The 20,211-nt window shown below is 46.6% G+C and overlaps 1 protein-coding gene across 2 annotated transcripts; it reads left to right on the plus strand.

Moving 5' to 3' along the window:
• Positions 1-536: 536 nt before the first annotated feature.
• Positions 537-10,714, plus strand: LOC139273505 (zinc finger protein 774-like). 2 transcript variants are annotated; one of them, XR_011595147.1, is made up of 4 exons: positions 537-621; positions 1,390-1,480; positions 3,346-3,460; positions 5,308-5,436. XR_011595147.1 is itself a non-coding variant. In XM_070890412.1 (4 exons), the coding sequence occupies exon 4, from the start codon at positions 9,066-9,068 to the stop codon at positions 9,936-9,938; it is 873 nt and encodes a 290-aa protein (XP_070746513.1). In that variant the 5' UTR covers positions 537-621; positions 1,390-1,480; positions 3,346-3,460; positions 8,428-9,065; the 3' UTR covers positions 9,939-10,714. The 2 variants fall into 2 exon arrangements, 1 of the variants encoding a protein (XP_070746513.1); XM_070890412.1 differs by lacking the exon at positions 5,308-5,436 and adding an exon at positions 8,428-10,714.
• The last annotated feature ends 9,497 nt before the right edge of the window (positions 10,715-20,211 follow it).

Consider the following 20,211-nt stretch of genomic DNA (forward strand, 5'->3'; position numbering starts at 1 on the left):
TCTCTCACTGATATTGTACCACAGACAGACACATTATTAGTCCCACACTGCGGGACAGTGTCAGAGAGTGAGAGAAACAAGGTCCCACATTTAACCCTCGCTTGCCTGTTGTACTCTCTGTAATCTTGCAGCTCAGGGCCGTTCGGTATTACTCTCAGTGACCGAATGTTTCACTCTGATTAAATTAAACTGGGACTGTTTCTGTCAGATATTAACTCCTGCACAGTTCCAGCAAATACTCCTACTCCCCCGTCCCTCCGATGTTTCTGCAGGATTGCTTTGTGAGGACGGGCTCACGAAGAGAAAAAAACCCTGCACGGAATGATCACAAATTGAGCATCTCAAAGGGGCAAGGCCCCCAGCTTTAAACATTCTCTGTCCTTGCCCCCCAGGCCCAGTTCCTTAGCTCAGATTCTGATAAAAGTAAATCGAGAAAAGTGCACTTTGCTTTTTGAAGGCTGAATTATTGCAGAGCTGCGCATGCGCGATTAAGCCCCGAACCAGTGAGCAGAAGAGCGCATGCGCCTTCCCCTCCCCCAGCCCAGCCTGTGCGCGCCATTCACTCAGTGAGCGGAAGAAGATGGTTTAAACAGCCGGGAATGGAGATACCGCGGTCTCGGGGTAAGGCAGCGAGCAGCAGCCTCCTTACAGCAGCACATCGCTTTGGGAGCGTGTCATCAGATGGGCTCAGAGATCGGCACTGAGTCCGGGGGAAGTTCAGGGGGAGTCGGGGTCTGTGTGTAACAGGCGGAGTGGAGCAAGAACTGGTCTCAGTGCGTGGAGTGAGTGGGGGAAGGGAGAGGCCATTCTCGGGCTGTGTGTGGACAGCGTGTGTCCCGGGTAAGGGAGACAGAATGGGAAGGATCTGCTGTTTACAATCATTGCTGCTTTCTCCCTGCAAACCAGTAGTGAACGTTCCTGCTTTAGTTCCAGTCTCACTGTGTTTGTTGTCATTGGACAACGAGCGGTGGAAGCAGAGCCGGACACTGAGGATTTACACAAGGAGCATCTATTGCAGGCACCGGGTGAGAAATGTGAAGGACATGTTTTAAACAGCGGCTCTTTGTTTCTGGTTGAACAGTTAGTGCCCTGGGAGAGGGGAGTAGCAATCTGAGCTGTGTAAAAGTCCGTGCTCCATCGGGTAGTCCCATTCCTGAAGCAGGGGTTGGGTTGTGTCTGGATGTCAGTAAATTGCTGTAAATCTGCCCAACACGCTTGGTGTGCAGAAGCTCAGTACTGCAGTGGAGTCAGACTCTGACACTGTTTGTATCGCTGGCTTCCCTTTGTGAATGTTCATAATGAATATTAATTGAACGATTACATTCATCACTTTAGTCTTTTCTACCTCTCCTGTTCTTGAATGATCAGAGGTACCTTATTCTCCTACAGGCAAGGAATTGAAGGAACCAGAACAAATGTGAAGTTTCCTCCACCTGAGACATAAGGAACAGTGCAACCAGCTCCTTCTCACACACAGTAGGTACGGTACCTATCACACTGTGCGGGTACACAGACAGGTTATCCAAATTAAACATGTATGTGGTGCTGAATGGCTGCCTCCTATTCCTGTGTAACAGGCCCGAGGGGGCTGATAACCGTCTCCTGTTCCTAATTTAACAGACTGGAGATACTGAGTGGCCTTCTCGTGTTCCTAATGTTATAAACACGAGGGGCTTATTGGCCTCCTCCTGTTCATATGTACCACCTCTAGGGGCAGAATGATCTCCTCCTGTACCTATGTATCAGGCTAGAATGGGATGAATGGCCTCCTTTAGTTCTGATGTAACAGGTTCCAGGGGCTGAATAGCCTCCTCCAGTTCCTATGTAACAAGCTTGAGGGGCTGAATGGCCTCCTCCTGTTCCCATGAAACAATCCCATGGGGATGATTGCCTTTGTCCTATTCCTAATGTAACAGACCCAAGGGGCAGAATTGCATCATCCTATTGCTTTTTAAATCCAGTTGCTGAATAGCCCTCTCCAGTTCCTAATATAATCAGCTCGAGGAGCTGAATGGCCCTCTCCAGTTCCTAATGTAATAGGCTCGAGCAACTGAATGACCCGCTCCAGTTCCTAATGTAATAGGCTCGAGGAGCTGAATGGCCCTCTCCAGTTCCTAACGTAATAGGCTCGAGGAGCTGAATGGCCCTCTCCAGTTCCTAATGTAATAGGCTCGAGCAACTGAATGACCCGCTCCAGTTCCTAATGTAATAGGCTCGAGGAGCGGAATGGCTTTCTCCAGTTCCTAATATAATAAGCTCGAAGAGCTGAATGGCCTCCTCCTGCTCCTATATAACATGCAGGAGGGGCTGAATGGCCTCCTCCAATTCCTCTGTAACAGGCTTGAGGGGATGAATGGTCACCTCCTGTTCCTGGTTAACAGTTCCGAGGGGTGGAATTGGCCTACTCCTATTCCTATGTAACAGACCCGAGGGACTGAGTGGTCTTCTCCTGTTCCTAATGTAAGAAGCTCGAGGGGATGAAAAATGTCCTGCTGTTCCCATGTCACAGAATCAAAGGCTGAGTGGTTTGCTTGTGTTTCTAATGTTAGAGAGGCTGAATGGACTCTTCTTCTTCCCACATAACAGAATGGAAGGGCTGAATGGCATCCTCCTGATCCAATGTAACAGGCTCAAGGGGAAGAATGGCCTCATCCTGTTCCTGTCTAACAACATTCGGTGCTGAACAGCCACCTCCTGTTCCTGTGTAATAAGTTAGATGGGATGAGTGGCCTCTTCCAGTTCCAATATAACATGTGCGACTGGCTTATTGGCCTCTTCCAGTTCCTATAACATTGTCGGTGGGCTGAATGGCCTCCAGTTCCTACATAACATGCTTGAGGGTCTGAATGGCCTACCCCTGTTCCGAGTGAAAGGCTCCAGAGGATGGATGGCCTCCCTATTCCTGTGTAACAGTATCCAGTCGATGCATCGCCTCCACCAATTCCTTTATAGCAAGGCTGAGGTGCTGAATGCCCACCTCCTGTTACTTATGTAACAGGCTCGAGGGACTGAATGGCCTCCTCTTGTTCCTTATGTAACAGGCTCGAAGGGACTGAATGGCCTCCTCCTGTTCCTTATGTAACAAGCTCGAAGGGACTGAATGGCCTCCTCCTGTTCCTTATGTAACAGGCTCGAAGGTATGATTTGCCTCCAGGTTCCATGTGCTGAAAGGCCTCCTCAAGTTCCCAGATCCAGGGACTGTTCTTCCCCATTGTTTTGGAAATAGCATCGGGCAGTAAACAGGAGCTCACTGCTTCTTGCCCACCAGCTCTCTGATTGGGTTCCTTGTGCTGATTATGTTTTCTCATCTCGCTCAAATGTTGCTTTCTTTTCCATCACCTCTAGAGTTATTAGCCAAGTTTGTATCGAGCACATCGTGATCTCACCAGTAACAGCACTTTCCTGATGGTTATCCACGAGGCTGCTTCTGACATTTTCTTCTGCGTAAATGTTAGCCACCGTAAGTAACTGAAAAGCTTCATTTCTACAGCAACAACAAACACTTGCATTTATGACAGATACAGAATGAATCCCACACTCACTCACTGTACCACAGACACATATGGTTTATATTATGTACTAATAGCTCGTCTCTACTCAAAATATTTCTGAATCGCATTCATCCAATATAATGAGAGAAAAAAAATCACAGATATAGGATAAAACACACTCTCACATACCAGAAGCTGACAGATACAGAATAAAACCAACGCACACATACCAGAAACTGACAGATACAGAATAAATCCCACTCAGATACTAGAAAATGACAGGTTCAGAATAAAACCCACACTCACATACCAGAAACTGACAGGTACAGAGTAAAACCCACATTCACATCACAGAAACTGACCGGTACAGTATGAAACCCACATCCACGTATCTGAACAATAATATGCAAGTAAAACCCACATCCGCCTATTAGAAACTGACAGGGAAACACTCACACCAGAGACTGACGGAACAAATAGAACAGGTTAGTCACTCTTACTCCAGTGTCAGGCTCACACAATTGTTTATTCAGTAATTCGGATGATAACTAACATGCTCTCAATGTGGTCCATTTAATGGGCCCAAGTTTCCACACGATAAAAAACGGGGGCCCCTCCGAGCTGGGCGCCCGTTTTTCGCGCCTAAAACGGTGCCTAAAAAAAAATCGCGATTCTGGAGCGTTCTGCAGCTCTTTGTCTGCCTGGCGCGGTGCCCAGGGGGGCGGAGCCTACACTCGCGCCGATTTTGTAAGTGGGAGGGGGCGGGTACTATTTCAATTAGTTTTTTCCCTGCCGGCAACGCTGTGTGTTGGAGCGTTCGCGCACGCGCAGTGTGAAAAAAACATTGGCACTCGGCCATTTTTGTAGTTCTTTGTCGCTGTTTAATTTTGAACATTTTTTTAATAAACGCACATTGCCATCAGCACTTGCAGCCTTCTCACTGCCTCCCCCCCCCACCCGCGGGAAGAACGGGCGCCTCCTCGCCCCCTGCGGGAAGAACGGGCGCCTCCTCCCCCCGCCCCCCCGTGGGAAAGAACGGGCGCCTCCTCTTCCCCCCGCCCCCCCCCGCGGGAAGAACGGGCTCCTCCTTCCCCCGCCCCCCCCCGTGGGAAAGAACGGGCGCCTCCTCCCCCCGCCCCCCCGTGGGAAAGAACGGGCGCCTCCTCTCTCCCCCCCCCCCCCCCCCCCCCGCGGGAAGAACGGGCGCCTCAGGCTGACTGCAGCATTCTCCGTGCCTTCACACAGGTAGGAAGATGGTTTATTTAATCTTTTCTTTGCTTATAAATGTTTATTCAGGTTGGATTTATTTGTATAATATTTGTAGAAGTATAAATAAGGATTTATTGTAGAATTTAATGACTTCCCTTCCCCCCCCCCCCCACACCTCGTTCTGGATGCCTAATTTGTAACCTGCGCCTGATTTTTTAATGTGTAGAACAGATTTTTTCAGTTCTACAAAAATCTTCACTTGCTCCATTCTAACTTAGTTTGGAGTACGTTTTCACTGTGGAAACTTTGAAATCAGGCGTCAGTGGCCGGACATGCCCCCTTTTGAAGAAAAAAATTCTGTTCCAAAGTAGAACTGTTCTACCTGACTAGAACTGCAGAAAAAAAAATGTGGAGAATTGCGATTTCTAAGATAGTCCGTTCTCCACCAGTTGCTCCTAAAAATCAGGTGCAAATCATGTGGAAATTTGGGCCCTATGAGTGATAAAAGCAACTTGTGAAACAATCCCATTTTTCCTAATTTAATTTGTGACAAAAAGATGGTCTGAGCATGCGCTAAATACATGCTGCTCCTCCCCTCCCCACACAGTGTTTAAACCGACGGGAAGGGCCCAGGCGAGCTCCCCTCCTTCAGCTCTGTCAGCGGCTGCCGTTTCCTCTGTGCTCGGCTGATGATCGTTGAACACATCAGGGAGTGCAGATATCCCGGGCCCGAGTAAGGGAGCAAACAGAAGCCTCCTTCCAGCAGCTCATCGCATTGGGACTGTGTCCACAGATGGGCTTTGTGTCGGGGTAAGTTCAGCGGCAGTCGGGGGCTGTTTGTAAGGGGCAGAGTGGAGCAGGAACTAGTTGTGGAACATGGAGTGAGTGGTGGAAGGGGGAGGCCATTCTTGGGCTGAGTGTACAGTGTAAGGTAACAGAGAAAGTAAATCACCTCGCTCTTTCAAATCAGTGCTGCTTTCTTCCCCCAAATTAGTAGTGAATGTTCCTGATTCAGTTCCAATCTCACAGTGTCTGTTCTTGGACAGTGAACAGTGGAAACACAGCCTGACTGAGGAGTGTCGCAAAGTGTATCTATTGCAGGCAGCGGGGGAGGAGTGTGAAAGGAGACATTTCAAAAATGGGTTATTTTGTTTCGATGTGTTGAATTCTCCAGAATCCTGTGGCTGGTGATCGAGAGATACATTGTCGCTTGCTCAGATACATCAGCATCTGGTCACTGTGACATTCTGTTAATGACACAGGCCCTCAACTCGGTTTCAATGGACTGAGAACAATTGTTGTACAGCCCAGGTACCTGTGGTTATATTCCAGGACGCGATTCAGAGTTTTACAGGTAGTCCCATGGGAGGACTGTGCCAATCGGGTGTTCCCATTCATGGACCAGTGCTGGGTTTGGGTTGTGTCTGGATGCTGATAACTTACTATAGAATCGTCCTACACACCTGGTGTGGGGAATCTGAGTGCCGCTGTAGTTCTTGCATCTCTCTGCAAATTTGCTCCCCCATAATGTTGGAAAGTGTGAGATCATGCACTTTGGCAGGAAAAATCAAAGAGCAAGTTATGATTTAAATGGAGAAAGATTGCAAAGTGCTGCAACAGCGGGACCTGGGGGCACTTGTGCATGAAACACAAAAGGTTAATATGTAGGTACAGCAAGTGATCAGGAAAGCCAATGGAATCTTGGCCTTTATTGCAAAGGGGATGGAGTATAAAAGCAGGGAAGCCTTGCTACAGTTGTACAGAGTATTGGTGAGGCCACACCTAGAATACTGCGTGCAGTTTTGGCTTCCATATTTACAAAAGGATATACTTGCTTTGGAGGCAGTTCAGAGAAGGTTCACAAGGTTGATTCTGGAGAAGAGGGGGTTGACTTATGAGGAAAGGTTGAGTAGGTTGGGCCTCTACTCATTGGAGTTCAGAAGAATGAGAGGTGATCTTATCGAAACATATAAAATTATGAGGGAGCTTGACAAGGTGGATGCAGAGAGGATGTTTCCACTGATAGGGGAGACTAGAACTAGAGGGAATAATCTTAGAATAAGGGGCTGCCCATTTAAACCTGAGATGAGGAGAAATTTCTTCTCAGAGGGTTGTGGATCTGTGGAATTCTCTGCCTCAGAGAGCTGTGGAAGCTGGGGCATTGAATAAATTTAAGACAGAAATAGACAGTTTCTTAAATGTTAAGGGGTTATGGAGAACGGGCAGGGAAGTGGACCCGAGTCCTTGATCAGATCAGCCATGTTTGTATTAAATGGCGGAGCAGGTTCGAGGGGCCCTATGGCCTATTCCTGCTCCTATTTCTTCTGTTTTTATAAACCTTAGAATCATAGAAAAATGACGACACAGAATGGGGCTATCTGTCCTATCGTGTCCGTGCTGGTGTACATCATGTCCCATATTTTTCCCTCTAGTTGGTGGCCTTTACAATACATCTATTGTGTAACCTCTATTATTTCTTAACCATAGCCATATAGATTCTGTCCTTGACCCCTCCAGGACATCCTCTCTCTCCAGCATTGTAACATTCTCCTTAACCAATACTGCCACATCACCTCCTATCTGTCCTTCCCTATCTTTCCTGAACTCCTATATCCAGGAATATTTAATACCCAATCCTGCCCTTTTTGAGCCAGGTCTCTGTTATTGCCATGACATCATATTCCCTGCAGCTCACCAGCCTTGTTTACTATGCTTCATGTGTTTACATACATACACCATAAACCCATCTTCGACCATTCTGTGTTCTCTCTTAGTCTGACCCCACCTAATACCTTACTATTTCTTGCTTTGGTGCTATCCGTCTCTCCCAATCCTTTGTGCCCTTTGTTTTTCCTTTATAATTTTACATTCTGGTGTCCATCCTCCTGCCAACTTAGTTTAAACCCTCCCCAATAGCACTACCAAACCTCCCCGCAGGGATATTGGTGCCGGCTCTGTTGAGGTGCAATCCGTCCGGCCTGTACAGGTCCCACCTCCCACATAAACGGTCCTAATGCCCCAGGAATCTGAAGCATCTCTCCAGCCATGCATTCATCGGCTCTATCCTACTATTTCAATACTCGCTCGCGCATGGCACCGGGAGTAATCTGGAGATTACTACTTTTGAGGTCCTGCTTTTTAATCTCTTTCCTAACTCCCTATAATGCCTGCAGGATCTCATCCAGTTTCTACCTCTGTCGTTGGTACCAACTTGGACCACGACCTCTGGCTGTTCACCCTCCCTCCTCACAATGTTCTGCAACCATTCAGTGACATACTTAACCCTAACACCAGGGAGGCAACATACCATCCTGGAGTCACATCTGTGGCCGCAGAAACACCTGTCTGCTCCCCTGACTATTGAAGTCCCTACCACTATTGCTTTTCCTATCTTCCTCCTTCCTCCCTCCCCCACTGTACAGCTGAGCCACTCGTGGTGACATGGATTTGGCCCTGGCTATATTCCTCGCCCTCACCAGTACTCAGAACGGAATACTGGTTGGAGAGCGAGATGCAGTAGTGTTTTATATAGATTTAGCATCAATTCCTGGCTTTGTTAACCTGTCCTGCCACCTCCCAAGAATTTTGCACAGGCATCCGCAGATCTCTCTCTTCTTCCATTCTGTTAACATTGTACCATTTGGAATGTATTGTCTCTCATTCTTCCCACCAAAATGGACCACCTCAGACTTCTCTATATTGAATTTTATCTGCACTCCTTTTACAGGGTTTTAGAAGAAGAGCATTTACCGACTGTAAACTCAAAACAAACATCACGTCAAGATCTGACAGAGTCACACGATTCATCAGGACCTAATTCAATCGGTCCTCGAATCATCTGGCATATTAGCGAGTTCACACTCATGACAGACCTTTTAAATCTGAGTGTGGGAAGACCTTCAAAATCTACAAGTACCCAAAGAGACACCAGCGCCGAGACACTGGGGGAGCCTATTCACCTGCCTGTGTGAGGGACGGGATTCACTCGATCACCGCTGCGATTAACACCAGTGAATTTGCAGTAGGGAGGGACCGTTCACCCGCTCCATTAGTAGGAAGGGATTAATTGCACCATCCGTGCTGCTGAGACACCAGCATGTCCACTCTGATGCGGGTCGGTTGACCTGCTTCGTGTTTTTGAAGCGATTCACTTATTCTTCCACCCTCCTGAGACACCAGTTTATGCACAGTGATGAGAAACCAATTAAATGGTCTGACTTTGGAACGAGATTTAAAAGTTCCCAGGATCTGAAGGGACATCAGCTGGAGAGAATAGGAGAGATTCTGTTCACCTGCTCCGTGTGCGGGAAGGAGTTCATTCAGTCATCCCACCTGCTGAGGCACCAGTGAGTTCATGGGGGGGACATGCTGGTGAAACATTCTGACTGTGGGAAAAGCTTTAAAAGGTCTCAGGAGCTGAAGCAATTCCAGCTGGAGGGAGCTGGACAGAGACCGTTCACCTGCTCCATGTGTGGGAAGGGATTCAAACAGTCATCCAGCCTGCTGACACACCAGAATGTTCACACTGACGAGAGACCATTTAAATGTTCTGACTGTGTGAAGAGCTTTAAAAGCTTCGGGAACCTGCTGACACACCAGCGTGCTCACACTGGGGAGAGGCCATTCACCTGCTCCGTGTGTGAGAAGAGATTCAGTCTCTCCTCCACCCTGCTGACACACCAGCGTGCTCACACTGGGGAGAGGCCGTTCACCTGCTTCGTGTGTGAGAAGAGATTCACTCGGACATCCCACCTGATGACACACCGGCGAACTCATACTGATAAGAGACCATTTACATGTTCTGACTGTGGGAAGAGCTTTAAAAGCTCTGGGGATCTGAAGGGACACCAGCGAGTTCACACTGATGAGGGGCCGTTCACATGTTCTGTTTGTGGGGAGAGCTTTAAAAGCTCCAGGAATCTGAAAGGACACCAGCTTGTTCACACCGATGAGAGACCTTTTAAATGTTCTGACTGTGGGAAGAGCTTTAAAAGCTTCGGGAATCTGATGGCACACAAGCGTGATCACAGTGGGGACAGACTATTTCACTGCTCCGTGTGTGGGAAGGGATTTACTCGATCCTCGACTCTGCTGACACACCAGCGAGTTCACACTGAGGAGAGGCCGTTCACCTGCTCTGTGTGTGGGAAGAGCTTCACTCAGTCCTCGACTCTGCTGACAGACCAGCGAGTTCACACTGGGGAGAGGCCGTTCATCTGCTCTGTGTGTGGGAAGTGATTCACTCGGCTGACCCACCTGCGGACACACCAGTGAGTTCACACTGGGAACAGGCCAGTGAAACGTTCGGGCATTGGGAAACAAGTTTAAACGGTCCCAGGAGCTGAAGAGACACCAGCTGGAGAGAGCGGGAAAGAGACTGTTCACCTGCTCTGTGTGTGAGAAAGAATTCTCTCGGTCCTTGACTCTGCTGACACACCAGCGAGTTCACACTGTTCTGTAACACAGGGCCCTGCAGAAAGCTGGGCCCACATGAACATGGAACGGATGAATGTTTTATAAATTCTTGTACTGCTGATAATCTTTCAAACTGTTGTGCTGATAATTCCCTTTATTTGACTTTTCATGCTATTACATAGAATATACAGCACAGAAACAGGCCATTCGGCCCAACCAGTCTATACTGGTGTTTATGCTCCATTCGAACCTCTTTTGACCCTACTTTAATTAACCCGATGAAAATAACTTTGTATAGCTTTGTCCCTTGTGTTTATCTGGCTTCCCCTTAAATGCATCTGTGCTATTCACCTCAACGACTCTTTGTGGTAGTGAGTTCCACATTCTAACCACTCTCTGAGTAAAGAAGTTTCTCCTGAGTTTCCTCCTGGATTTATTAGTGACTATCTTATATTTATGGCACCAGAAATATGTTGAGCTTCTGTTAAGCTGAGCAGTATGTCGTTGTGCTTTACTTGTTCTGATGATATTAAATAAATGAAGTTATCGGAGCTGCAAGATAATTGCAGCTTTGGATTAGCAACCAACAGTATAAACAACTTAGCACTGTGTTCCTTCATGGTAATACTTCACGTTAACAAGTTCTGAAACTATTTATAGGGATGAGAAAACAAGAGACGTAAAACACTTCAAATATCTGACCCATGATTACAAACGCAGAGGTTAATTATCGCCACTAATTTTCACTTTAAAAAAAAAAGTATGAGCAGGTCCTCTCATTTTAAAACAAAGTTTAAAAAAAAACAGTTGGAGTGAGTTAAGTATCAAAGCTTTAACTACAGCTAACAAGCTCATTTTTTCTTGTTGAGAAATTAATGGTTTGAGATACACAGGAACAAAGGATGGTTAAAAACATTAGAAAGCAAAATAAATCAGGAAGTAATTGGTGCCACCGAGCTTGGGTTTTTTAAAGCCTGGTTGTAAGAGGAAGCTAATGGTTTGAAGTTGTGGAAAGTAATGAGAGTTAGGTCAGGACACTGTGATAGGAGCATTGATTACAACACAATGATATAACCCAGCTGTGTACAGTCCTCAGTTCAACATAGTCATATCTCCCAGAAACCTTGCTTTTTCCTAGAATATAGGGGGCACAGTTCTGATCCACATTAGTGCCAATATCAAGTAAATAAAAACATTGAGCTACAGATTAGCGTGTTTAAATGTTCAAAGGATTCGATAGGTTAGATATGGAGAAACTATTTTATCATGAAGGGAAATAATCTTAAAATTAGAGCTAGGCCATTTAGGAGGGAAATCAGGAAACACTTTTTCATATAAAAGGCTGTAAAAAAAACTGGAATTATCTCCCCAAAAGGCTGTGAATGCTGGGATAATTGGAGCTTTCAAGACTGAGATCGATAATATTGTTAGTTAATGGTATCCAGGGATATAGAGATAGAGATGGGTCCTGTGGAAGGATCCAGGGATATAGAGATAGAGAGGGGCCCTGTGGAAGGATCCAGGGATATAGAGATAGAGAGGGGTCCTGTGGAAAGATCCAGGGATATAGAGATAGAGAGGGGTCCTGTGGAAAGATCCAGGGATATAGAGATAGAGAGGGGCCCTGTGGGAGGATCCAGGGATATAGAGATAGAGAGGGGCCCTGTGGGAGGATCCAGGGATATAGAGATAGAGGGGTCCTGTGGAAAGATCCAGGGATATAGAGATAGAGAGGGGTCCTGTGGAATGATCCAGGGATATAGAGATAGAGAGGGGTCCTGTGGAAAGATCCAGGGATATAGAGATAGAGAGGGGCCCTGTGGAAGGATCCTGGGATATAGAGAGAGAGGGGCCCTGTGGAAAGATCCAGGGATATAGAGATAGAGAGGGGTCCTGTGGAATGATCCAGGAATATAGAGATAGAGAGGGGTCCTGTGGAAAGATCCATGGATATAGAGATAGAGAGGGACCCTGTGGAAAGATTCAGGGATATAGAGATAGAGAGGGGCCCTGTGGAAGGATCCAGGGATATAGAGATAGAGAGGGGCCCTGTGGAAGGATCCAGGGATATAGAGATAGAGAGGGGCCCTGTGGAAGGAGGGAGGAAGGAGGACAGTAGGAGTATGTTTGAGATTGTGTGTATGTATTGGCACATGTGGCAGAGCCTGGTCTCCAGTTGTCTTGGATCCCCTTACCACTGGACCAAGACCTTGCTCCGTCCAGTCCGTGTGGTGGCTGGTGTGCAACGGCCAGCTCACATTAAAATAATTCAGGCACAGGCATTTTAAAATGTTTAAACCGTTTAAAATGAGTTCATTGGTCACCTGGGTGCTCATCTTTGGTCTGGAAGCAAGTCATCATCGACCCCGAGGGACTGCTTATGATGATGATTTTCTGAGGAATGAAACATTACTGAGCCCCATGTTATGGGATGAAGTGCTAGACAAGTAAAGGCCCAGTGTCTGGGTGTGAATCTAATAATAACCTCAGGGACCGTATAGGTGCGATAACCAGACGGGCTTGTGGTTATAGTCTGGTCACAGATGGACAAAACTCCCGGAATTAACAGGAGTTCAGGAGACAGTCAATGGATAGGTCCAAACAATCCCATTCCCTGAATTTAAGTCATTGTCAGTTGGAACAGACTCCAGAAGATCGCCTGTGAAGCCACTGTACTTCTATTCTGCAGACTGAGGGAATTATCACAATCTATGTTCTTGTAAGCTTGATTACCTGATGTCCAAAACCCTTTGCCCCTGGATCATTCAAGTCAACCTCAGTGTGTGGAAAGGGATTCACTGGGGTATCTCACCTGCTGACACACCAGAATTTCCACATCATGACTGCAGTGGTTCAATTGCATTATTTCCAGTGCTTTTAAACACATCCAGGACTGAACACATTCAGGCAACTGGGGCTTGTTAATGTTAAGAGTCCCCAATAAGTGGGCTGGATTTAAAGATTCTTCCATGTTCTCTCCGTGCTAGTGTGCAGAGAGGAGCTGATGTTACAGAATCAGAGCACAGTAGGATGCCTTTCGGCCCATCATGCTAATGCCAGCTCTCTGAAAGAGCTACGCAATTAGTCCCGCTCCCCTGCTCTTTCCCCACAGCCCCGCAAATTTCTGCTTTCAACTATATATCCAATTTCCTTTTGAAAGTTAATATTGAATCTGCTTCTGCCAACCATTCAGGCAGTGCATTCCAAAACATAAAAACTCACTGCGTAAAAACTGTCTCTTCATTCCCCCTCTGGATTCTTTTGCCAATTATCTAAAATCTGTGCCTTCTCATTACCAGCCATCCTTCCACTGACAATATTTTCTCCTTGTTTGCTCTTAAAAAAAAAAAAGCACCTCTATCACATCTCCACTTAACCGTCTCTGCTCCAAGATACATTGCCATTGTTCTGTGAATTCCTACAGCCTGAGGAATGGGACATGCTATCTTTGTGAGCAACGAGTGTCAGCATCCAGCAATCTCTGGTCAGGGACTGTTTTTTTTAAACTTCCTCATGATCATTGTATAGAAATTTACGGCACGGAAGGAGGCCATTCAGCCCATCATGTCCGTGCCGGCCGACAAGCAGTTATCCAGCCTAATCCCACTTTCCAGCTCTTGGTCCATATTACTGCACTTCAAGTGCACATCCAAGTACTATTTAGAAGTGGAGAGGGTTTCTGCCTCTACCACCCTTTCAGGCAGAGTGTTCCAGACCCCCACCATCCTCTGGGTGAAAACACTTCCCCTCAAAACTCCTCTAAACCTCCTACCAATTACTTTAAATCTATGCCCCCTGGTTGTTGACCCCTCTGCTAAGGGAAATAGGTCCTTCCTATCCACTCTATCTAGGCCCCTCATAATTTTATACACCTCAATAAGGTCTCCCCTCAGCCTCCTCTGGTCCAAAGAAAACAACCCCAGCCTATCCAATCTTTCCTCGTAGCTAAAATTCTGCAGTCCAGGCAACATCCTCAGAAATCTCCTCTGTACCCTATCTAGTGCAATCACATCGTTCCTGTAATGTGGTGACCAGAACTGCACACAGTACTCTAGCTGTGGCCTAACTAGTATTTTATACAGTTCAAGTGTAACCTCCCTGGCTCTTGTATGCTACCTTGGCTAATAAAAGCAAGTACCCTGTATGCCTTATCTATCTGTCCTGCTACCTTCAGGGATTTGTGGACATGCCCTCCAAAGTCCCTCTACGCTTCTCAGTGTCCTACCATTTATTATGTATTTCCTTGCCTTGTTAGCCTTCCCCAAATGCATCACCTCACACTTCTCTGGATTGAATTCCATTTGCCACTATTCTGCCCACCTGACCAGTCCATTGATACCTTCCTGCAGTCTACAACGCTCTTTTTCATTATCAACCACACAGCCAATTTTTTGTATCATCTGCAAACTTCTTAATCATACCCCCTACATTCAATTCTAAATCATTGATATATACCACAAAAAGCAAGGTTCCAGTACTGAGCTTTGCGGAACCCCACTGGAAACAGCCTTCCAGTCACAAAAACACCCATCAATCATTACCCTCTGCTTCCTGCCTCTGAGCCAATTTTGGATCCAACTTGACACTTTGCCCTGGATCTGACGAGCTTTTACTTCCATGACCAGTCAGCCATGTGGGACCTTATCAAAAGCCTTGCTGAAATCTACATAGACTACATCAAATGTACTGCACTCATTGACCCTGTCTCTGTCTCTGTCTTGTGTTTAATTCCAGGAACACTATTCCAGAGTCATTCTGGAATGTAAAAATAAACTCCGGCTTCTATTGTCCATGGCTAACCATCTTCTTAAACCACTCTCCTCAGTCTCCACCCTCTCCTCCGACAATGTGAGAGGAGCTCATGGCCTTCTTTGTCTCAAAGATTGAGACCATCCGTTCAGCCGCCTCTGCCACTTCCCTTCCTCCCCCTAGCCCACTGGGCCAAACTTCCTCTGAACTTCCCTCCTACCCTAGCCCTAAACTCATATCTTTTTCTAGTTTCTCTCCAATTTCCCCTCATGACTTCTCCACGCTCATCTTGTCCATGAGACCCACTTCCTGCTGCCTCGACCCTATTCCCACCAATATGCTGACTACCCAACTTCCTTTTCTGGCTCCCATGTCCGCTGCCATTGTTAATGGTTCTCTCCCCTCACGTACAATCCCCTTTTCCCTCACATCTGTCATCACCCCGCTCCACAAAAAAACAACCCTTGACTCCTCCATTCTTGCAAACTACCACCCCATCTCCAACCTTCCATTCCTCTCCAAAGATCGTCAACATGTTGTCACCTCCCAAACCATTCCCATCTTTCCCGCAACTCCATGTTTGAATCCATCAAATTAGGTTTCCAACCCTGCCATAGTACTGAAACAGCTCTCATCAAAGTCACAACTGACATTGTTTGTGACTGTGACTAAGGTAAACTATCCCTTCTCATCCTTCTTGACTTGTCTGCAGCCTTTGATACGGTTGACCACTGCATCCTCCTCCAATGCCTCTCCACCATCATCCTGCTGGGTGGGTGTGCACTCGCCTGGTTCCATTCTTATCTAATTGTAGCCAGAGAATCACCTGCAATGGCTTCTCTTCAGAGTCAGGTGACAAGTAGCAGAATGGATAGCTCGCTGGCTTCAAGACAGAAAGCAGAGAGTAGGGGTAAAGGGTAGCTATCCACAGTGGGAGAAGGTGGGCAGTGGTGTTACACAAGGATCAGTGCTGGGACCACATGTTCGCAATTTACATTAACAATTTAGACTTTGGAATCAAAAACACAATTTCTAAATTTGCGGATGACACCAAATTGGGAGCAATAGTCAATACTGGGGATGCCTGCAACAAATTAGAGGAGGACATTAATAAACTTGCAGAATGGGAATATAATTGGTAAATGTAGTTCAACACAGATAACTGTGAGGTATTACATTTTGGTGGGAAGAATAGGGAGGTCACTTATTACTGGAAGGGAGCGAGTCTGGGTGAGGTAGAGGAACAAAGAGATCTCAGAGTACAAATACACCAATCACTAAAAGTTACGACACAGGTTAGCAAGGCCATAAAAAGGCAAACTGAGCACTCGGGTTTATTTCTAGAGGTATAGAGTTGAAATGTAGGGAAGTTATGCTGAACCTGTTTTGAACCTTGGTCAGACCACACTTAGAATACTGTATACAGTTCTGGTCACCATATAAAAAGGATATAGAGGCATTGGAGAGGGTGCAGAAAAGATTTACAAGGATGATACAAGAAATGTGAGGGTATACATATCAGGAAAGGATGAACAGGCTGGGTCTCTTTTCTATTGAAAAAGGCCAAGGAGTGACCTAATAGAGGTCTTTTAAATTATGAAAGGTTTTGATAGAGTGGATAGAGAGAGAATGTTTCTACTACTGGGGAAGAGCATAACTAGAGGCTATCAATATAAGATAGTCAACAAGAAATCCAATAGGGAATTCAGAAGAAACTTCTTTACCCAAAGAGTGGTGAGAATGTGGAACTCACTACCACAGGGAGTGGTTGAAGTGAATAGTATAGATACATTTAAGGAGAGACGAGACAAGCATATGAGGGAGAAGGGAATCGAGGGTTATGCAGATAGATTTAGATGAGGAAAGATGGGAGGATTCTCGAGTGGAGCATTAACGCTGCCGGGTCTAGTGGGGCCAAATGACCTGCTTGTGTGTCGTATATCCGATGTAATCCTATGTAATTCCTGCTCCCGCATCGTTACCTATGGTGTCCCCCAAGGATCTATCCTTGGCCCCCTAATTCTCATTTATATACTGCCCCTTGGTGATATTATCCAAAACCAAAGCAACAGTTTCCATATGTACACTGATGACATCCAGCTCTACCTCACTACCACTTCTCTCAATCCCTCCATGGCCTCTAAATTGGCAGATTGCTTGTCCTGGATGAGCACAAATTTTCTCCAATTAAATATTGGGAAGACCAAAGCCATTGTTTTCGGTCCCCGTCACAAACTCCGTTCCCTAGCCACTGACTCCATCCCTCTCCCTGGCATCTGTCTGAGGCTGAACCACACTGTTCGCAACCTTGGTGCCATACTTATCCCCGAAATGAGCTTCCGACCACATATCCGCAGTCTAACTAGGACTGCCTATTTCCATCTCTGTAACATCGCCCGTCTCCGCCTTCTTCAGCTCATCCGCTGCTGAAACCTACATGCATGCTTTTGGTACCTCAGGACTTGACTATTCCAATTCACTCTTGGCTGGCCTCCCACTTTCTACCCAACGTAAACTTGTGGTCATCCAAAACTCGGCTGCCCATGTCCGAACTCGCACCAAGTCCCATTCATCTATCTCCCCTGTGCTCGCTGACCGACATTGGCTCCCGGTTAAACAACACCTTGATTTCAAAATTCTCCTCATTTTCAAATCTCTCCATGGCCTCGCCCCTCCCTATCTTTGTAATCTCCTCCAGCCCCACAACCTCCTGAGATGTCTCTGCTCCTCTAATTCTGCCCTTTTGAGCATCCCTGATTATAATCACTCAACCATTGGTGGCCGTGCCTTCAGCTGCCTGGGCCCTAAGCTCTGGAACTCCCTCCCTAAACTTCTGCTTCTCTACCTCTCTTTCCTGCTTTAAGATGCTTCTTAAAACCTACATCAAATATCCTAATTTCTCCTTGTGTGGCTCAGTGTCAAATTGTTTGTGTTGCAATACTCCTGTAAAATGCCTTGGGACAATTTACTACATTGAAGGCACTATATAAATACAAGTTGTTGTTGTTAAAGGGACAGTGGGATTGTGATACATCTTGATTTCAGTGCAGAGAGGAGGGAGAGCAATTTTGGGCAAAACATAAAGAAAATGTAAGATTGAAAATTGTGTATTCTGAAATTCTCTCCTGCACTTACAGTCATTAGTAATGTCAGGGCATTACATGGAGAGGACGTGCAGAAGGGAAGATTGAAGCAAAGATCACGTCAAGATCTGACAGAGTCAGGGCCTGAATATTGTCGGCATATGGAAGTGGAAAGCAGCAATCTGAGAACGGACAAACCTTACGCGTGATCCCTTTGTGGACACTCCTCAGCCGACCATCCAGCATGGGGAGACACAAGTGCAGCCGTACTGTGGAGAGACCCCATCAATGTGGGGACTGTGGGACGAGAGTAAACTCTGTGTCTCAGCTAAAAACTCATCAACACAGTTACACCAGAAAATGGCCATTCATCTGCTCCGTGTGTGTGAAGGGATTTAACCACTCGTGGAAACTGCTGAGACACCAGGGAGAGACCGTTCGCCTGCTCTCACTGTGAGAAGAGGTTTACACAGTCTTACAATCTGTTGTCACACGAGTTGGTTCACAGCGAGGAGAGACCTTTTCAATGCTCTGACTGTGAGCAGAGCTTTAAATGGTCCAGCAACCCGATACAGCACCAGCGCTGTCACACTGGCCATTCATCTGCTCAGTGTGTGGGAAACGATTCACTCATTCATCCGCCCTGCTGGTACACCCTGCGAGTTCACACTGCAGAGAGGCCGTTCATCTGCTCAGTGTGTGGGAAGCGATTCACGTGTTCATCCGCCCTGCTGGTACACCAGCGAGTTCACACTGGGGAGAGGCCGTTCACCTGCTCCGTGTGTGGGAAGCGATTCACGTGTTCATCCGCCCTGCTGGTACACCAGCGAGTTCACACTGGGGAGAGGCCGTTCACCTGCTCCGTGTGTGGGAAGCGATTCACTTGTTCATCCACCCTGCTGGTACACCAGCGAATTCACACTGGGGAGAGACCGTTCTCCTGCTCCGTGTGTGGGAGGGCATTCACTCATTTATCCTACCTGCATGTACACCAGCGAGTTCACACTGACGAGAGATCCTATAAATGCCCCGAATGCAAGAGGAGCTTTAAAAGCACTGAGGAACTAAAGATGCATCAACCGGGGAGAGGCCGTTCAGCTGCTCTCACTGCGGGAAGAGGTTTGGGAGGTCAGCGACCCTGGTGAGTTCACAGCGAGGAGGCACCGTTTAAATGTTCCGACAGTGAGAAGAGCTTCAGGAGCTCCAAAGACCGTTGACGAGAGCCCGTTCAAATCCTCTCATTGAGGTAAGACGTGTACACAATCATCCGGCCTTCTGAAACATGAGTGGCTTCACACCGGGGAGAGGCCGTTCCCCTGCGCCCTGAGTGAAAAGTGATTCACCAGTCCATCTGACCTGCTGAGACACCAGCGAGTTCACACTTCACTGCAGTGGTCTGATTCTGCAATTAATCACACTCAGGCCTGACCCATGTTAATTATGGTATTTTAGGGGGTTTGTTGATGCTGATAATAACCCAGAATAATTAGACTGGAGTTTAATATTCTGTATATACGTCTGTTGGAAGATAAATGCTCCTTTTATGCCGGAATTTCGTGCTAAACAATGAGAAAGTGGCTAACACTAGCATCATGGGTAAGCAAAGTTAGCCTGAGGTCGAACATGCAGCCAGTCTCGTGGCCCCACAAGTGCTTTGCTGACACAAAAGCCTCAGGAAAACATGTTTCTGAGCAAAGCGGCCAGAAGAGAAAGATCAGGTGAAGACAGAGACAGAGAGGTGATAGAAGGCACTGGAGAAAGAAAGGAGTGAACAGTCTGCAGCTTTGAGACAGTGGAAATAAGAGAGGGGTCTCTGAAGCAGCTGTGGTTCTACTGCCGTGTTCTCATGTTCACTGACCCGAGTTATACACAGGAACAATTATATAAGTGGGGGAGGGGGGGGGTGGTTAAGGGGAATAAATTTGCGGATGCCACAAAATTGGGGGGGTGGGTGTAGGGAATAGTCAATACTGAGGATGACAGCAACACGCAACACGTTACAAGAAGACTTTAATAAACTTGCAGAATGGACATATAATTGGTAAATGATTTCAATACAGATAAGTGTAAGATTTTGTTAAGAAAAATAAGGAGGTCACATATTGCATGGAAAATATGTATCTAAATGGGGTTGCAAAGCAAAGGGAACTTAAAAATACAAGTACACAAATCACTAAAAGTAGCGACGCAGGTTGATAAGGCCATAAAAAAGCAAACCAAGCACGAGGGTTTATTTATAGAGGGATAGAATTGAAAAGTAGAGA

This window comes from Pristiophorus japonicus, chromosome 9 (genome assembly GCF_044704955.1).
Source record: "Pristiophorus japonicus isolate sPriJap1 chromosome 9, sPriJap1.hap1, whole genome shotgun sequence".
In the NCBI taxonomy this organism is placed as follows: Eukaryota; Metazoa; Chordata; class Chondrichthyes; family Pristiophoridae; genus Pristiophorus; species Pristiophorus japonicus.

Bases quoted from the DNA above. Each gene is read 5' to 3' on its own strand.
- LOC139273505 (XM_070890412.1), top strand. From the start codon at position 9,066: ATGCTGGTGAAACATTCTGACTGTGGGAAAAGCTTTAAAAGGTCTCAG.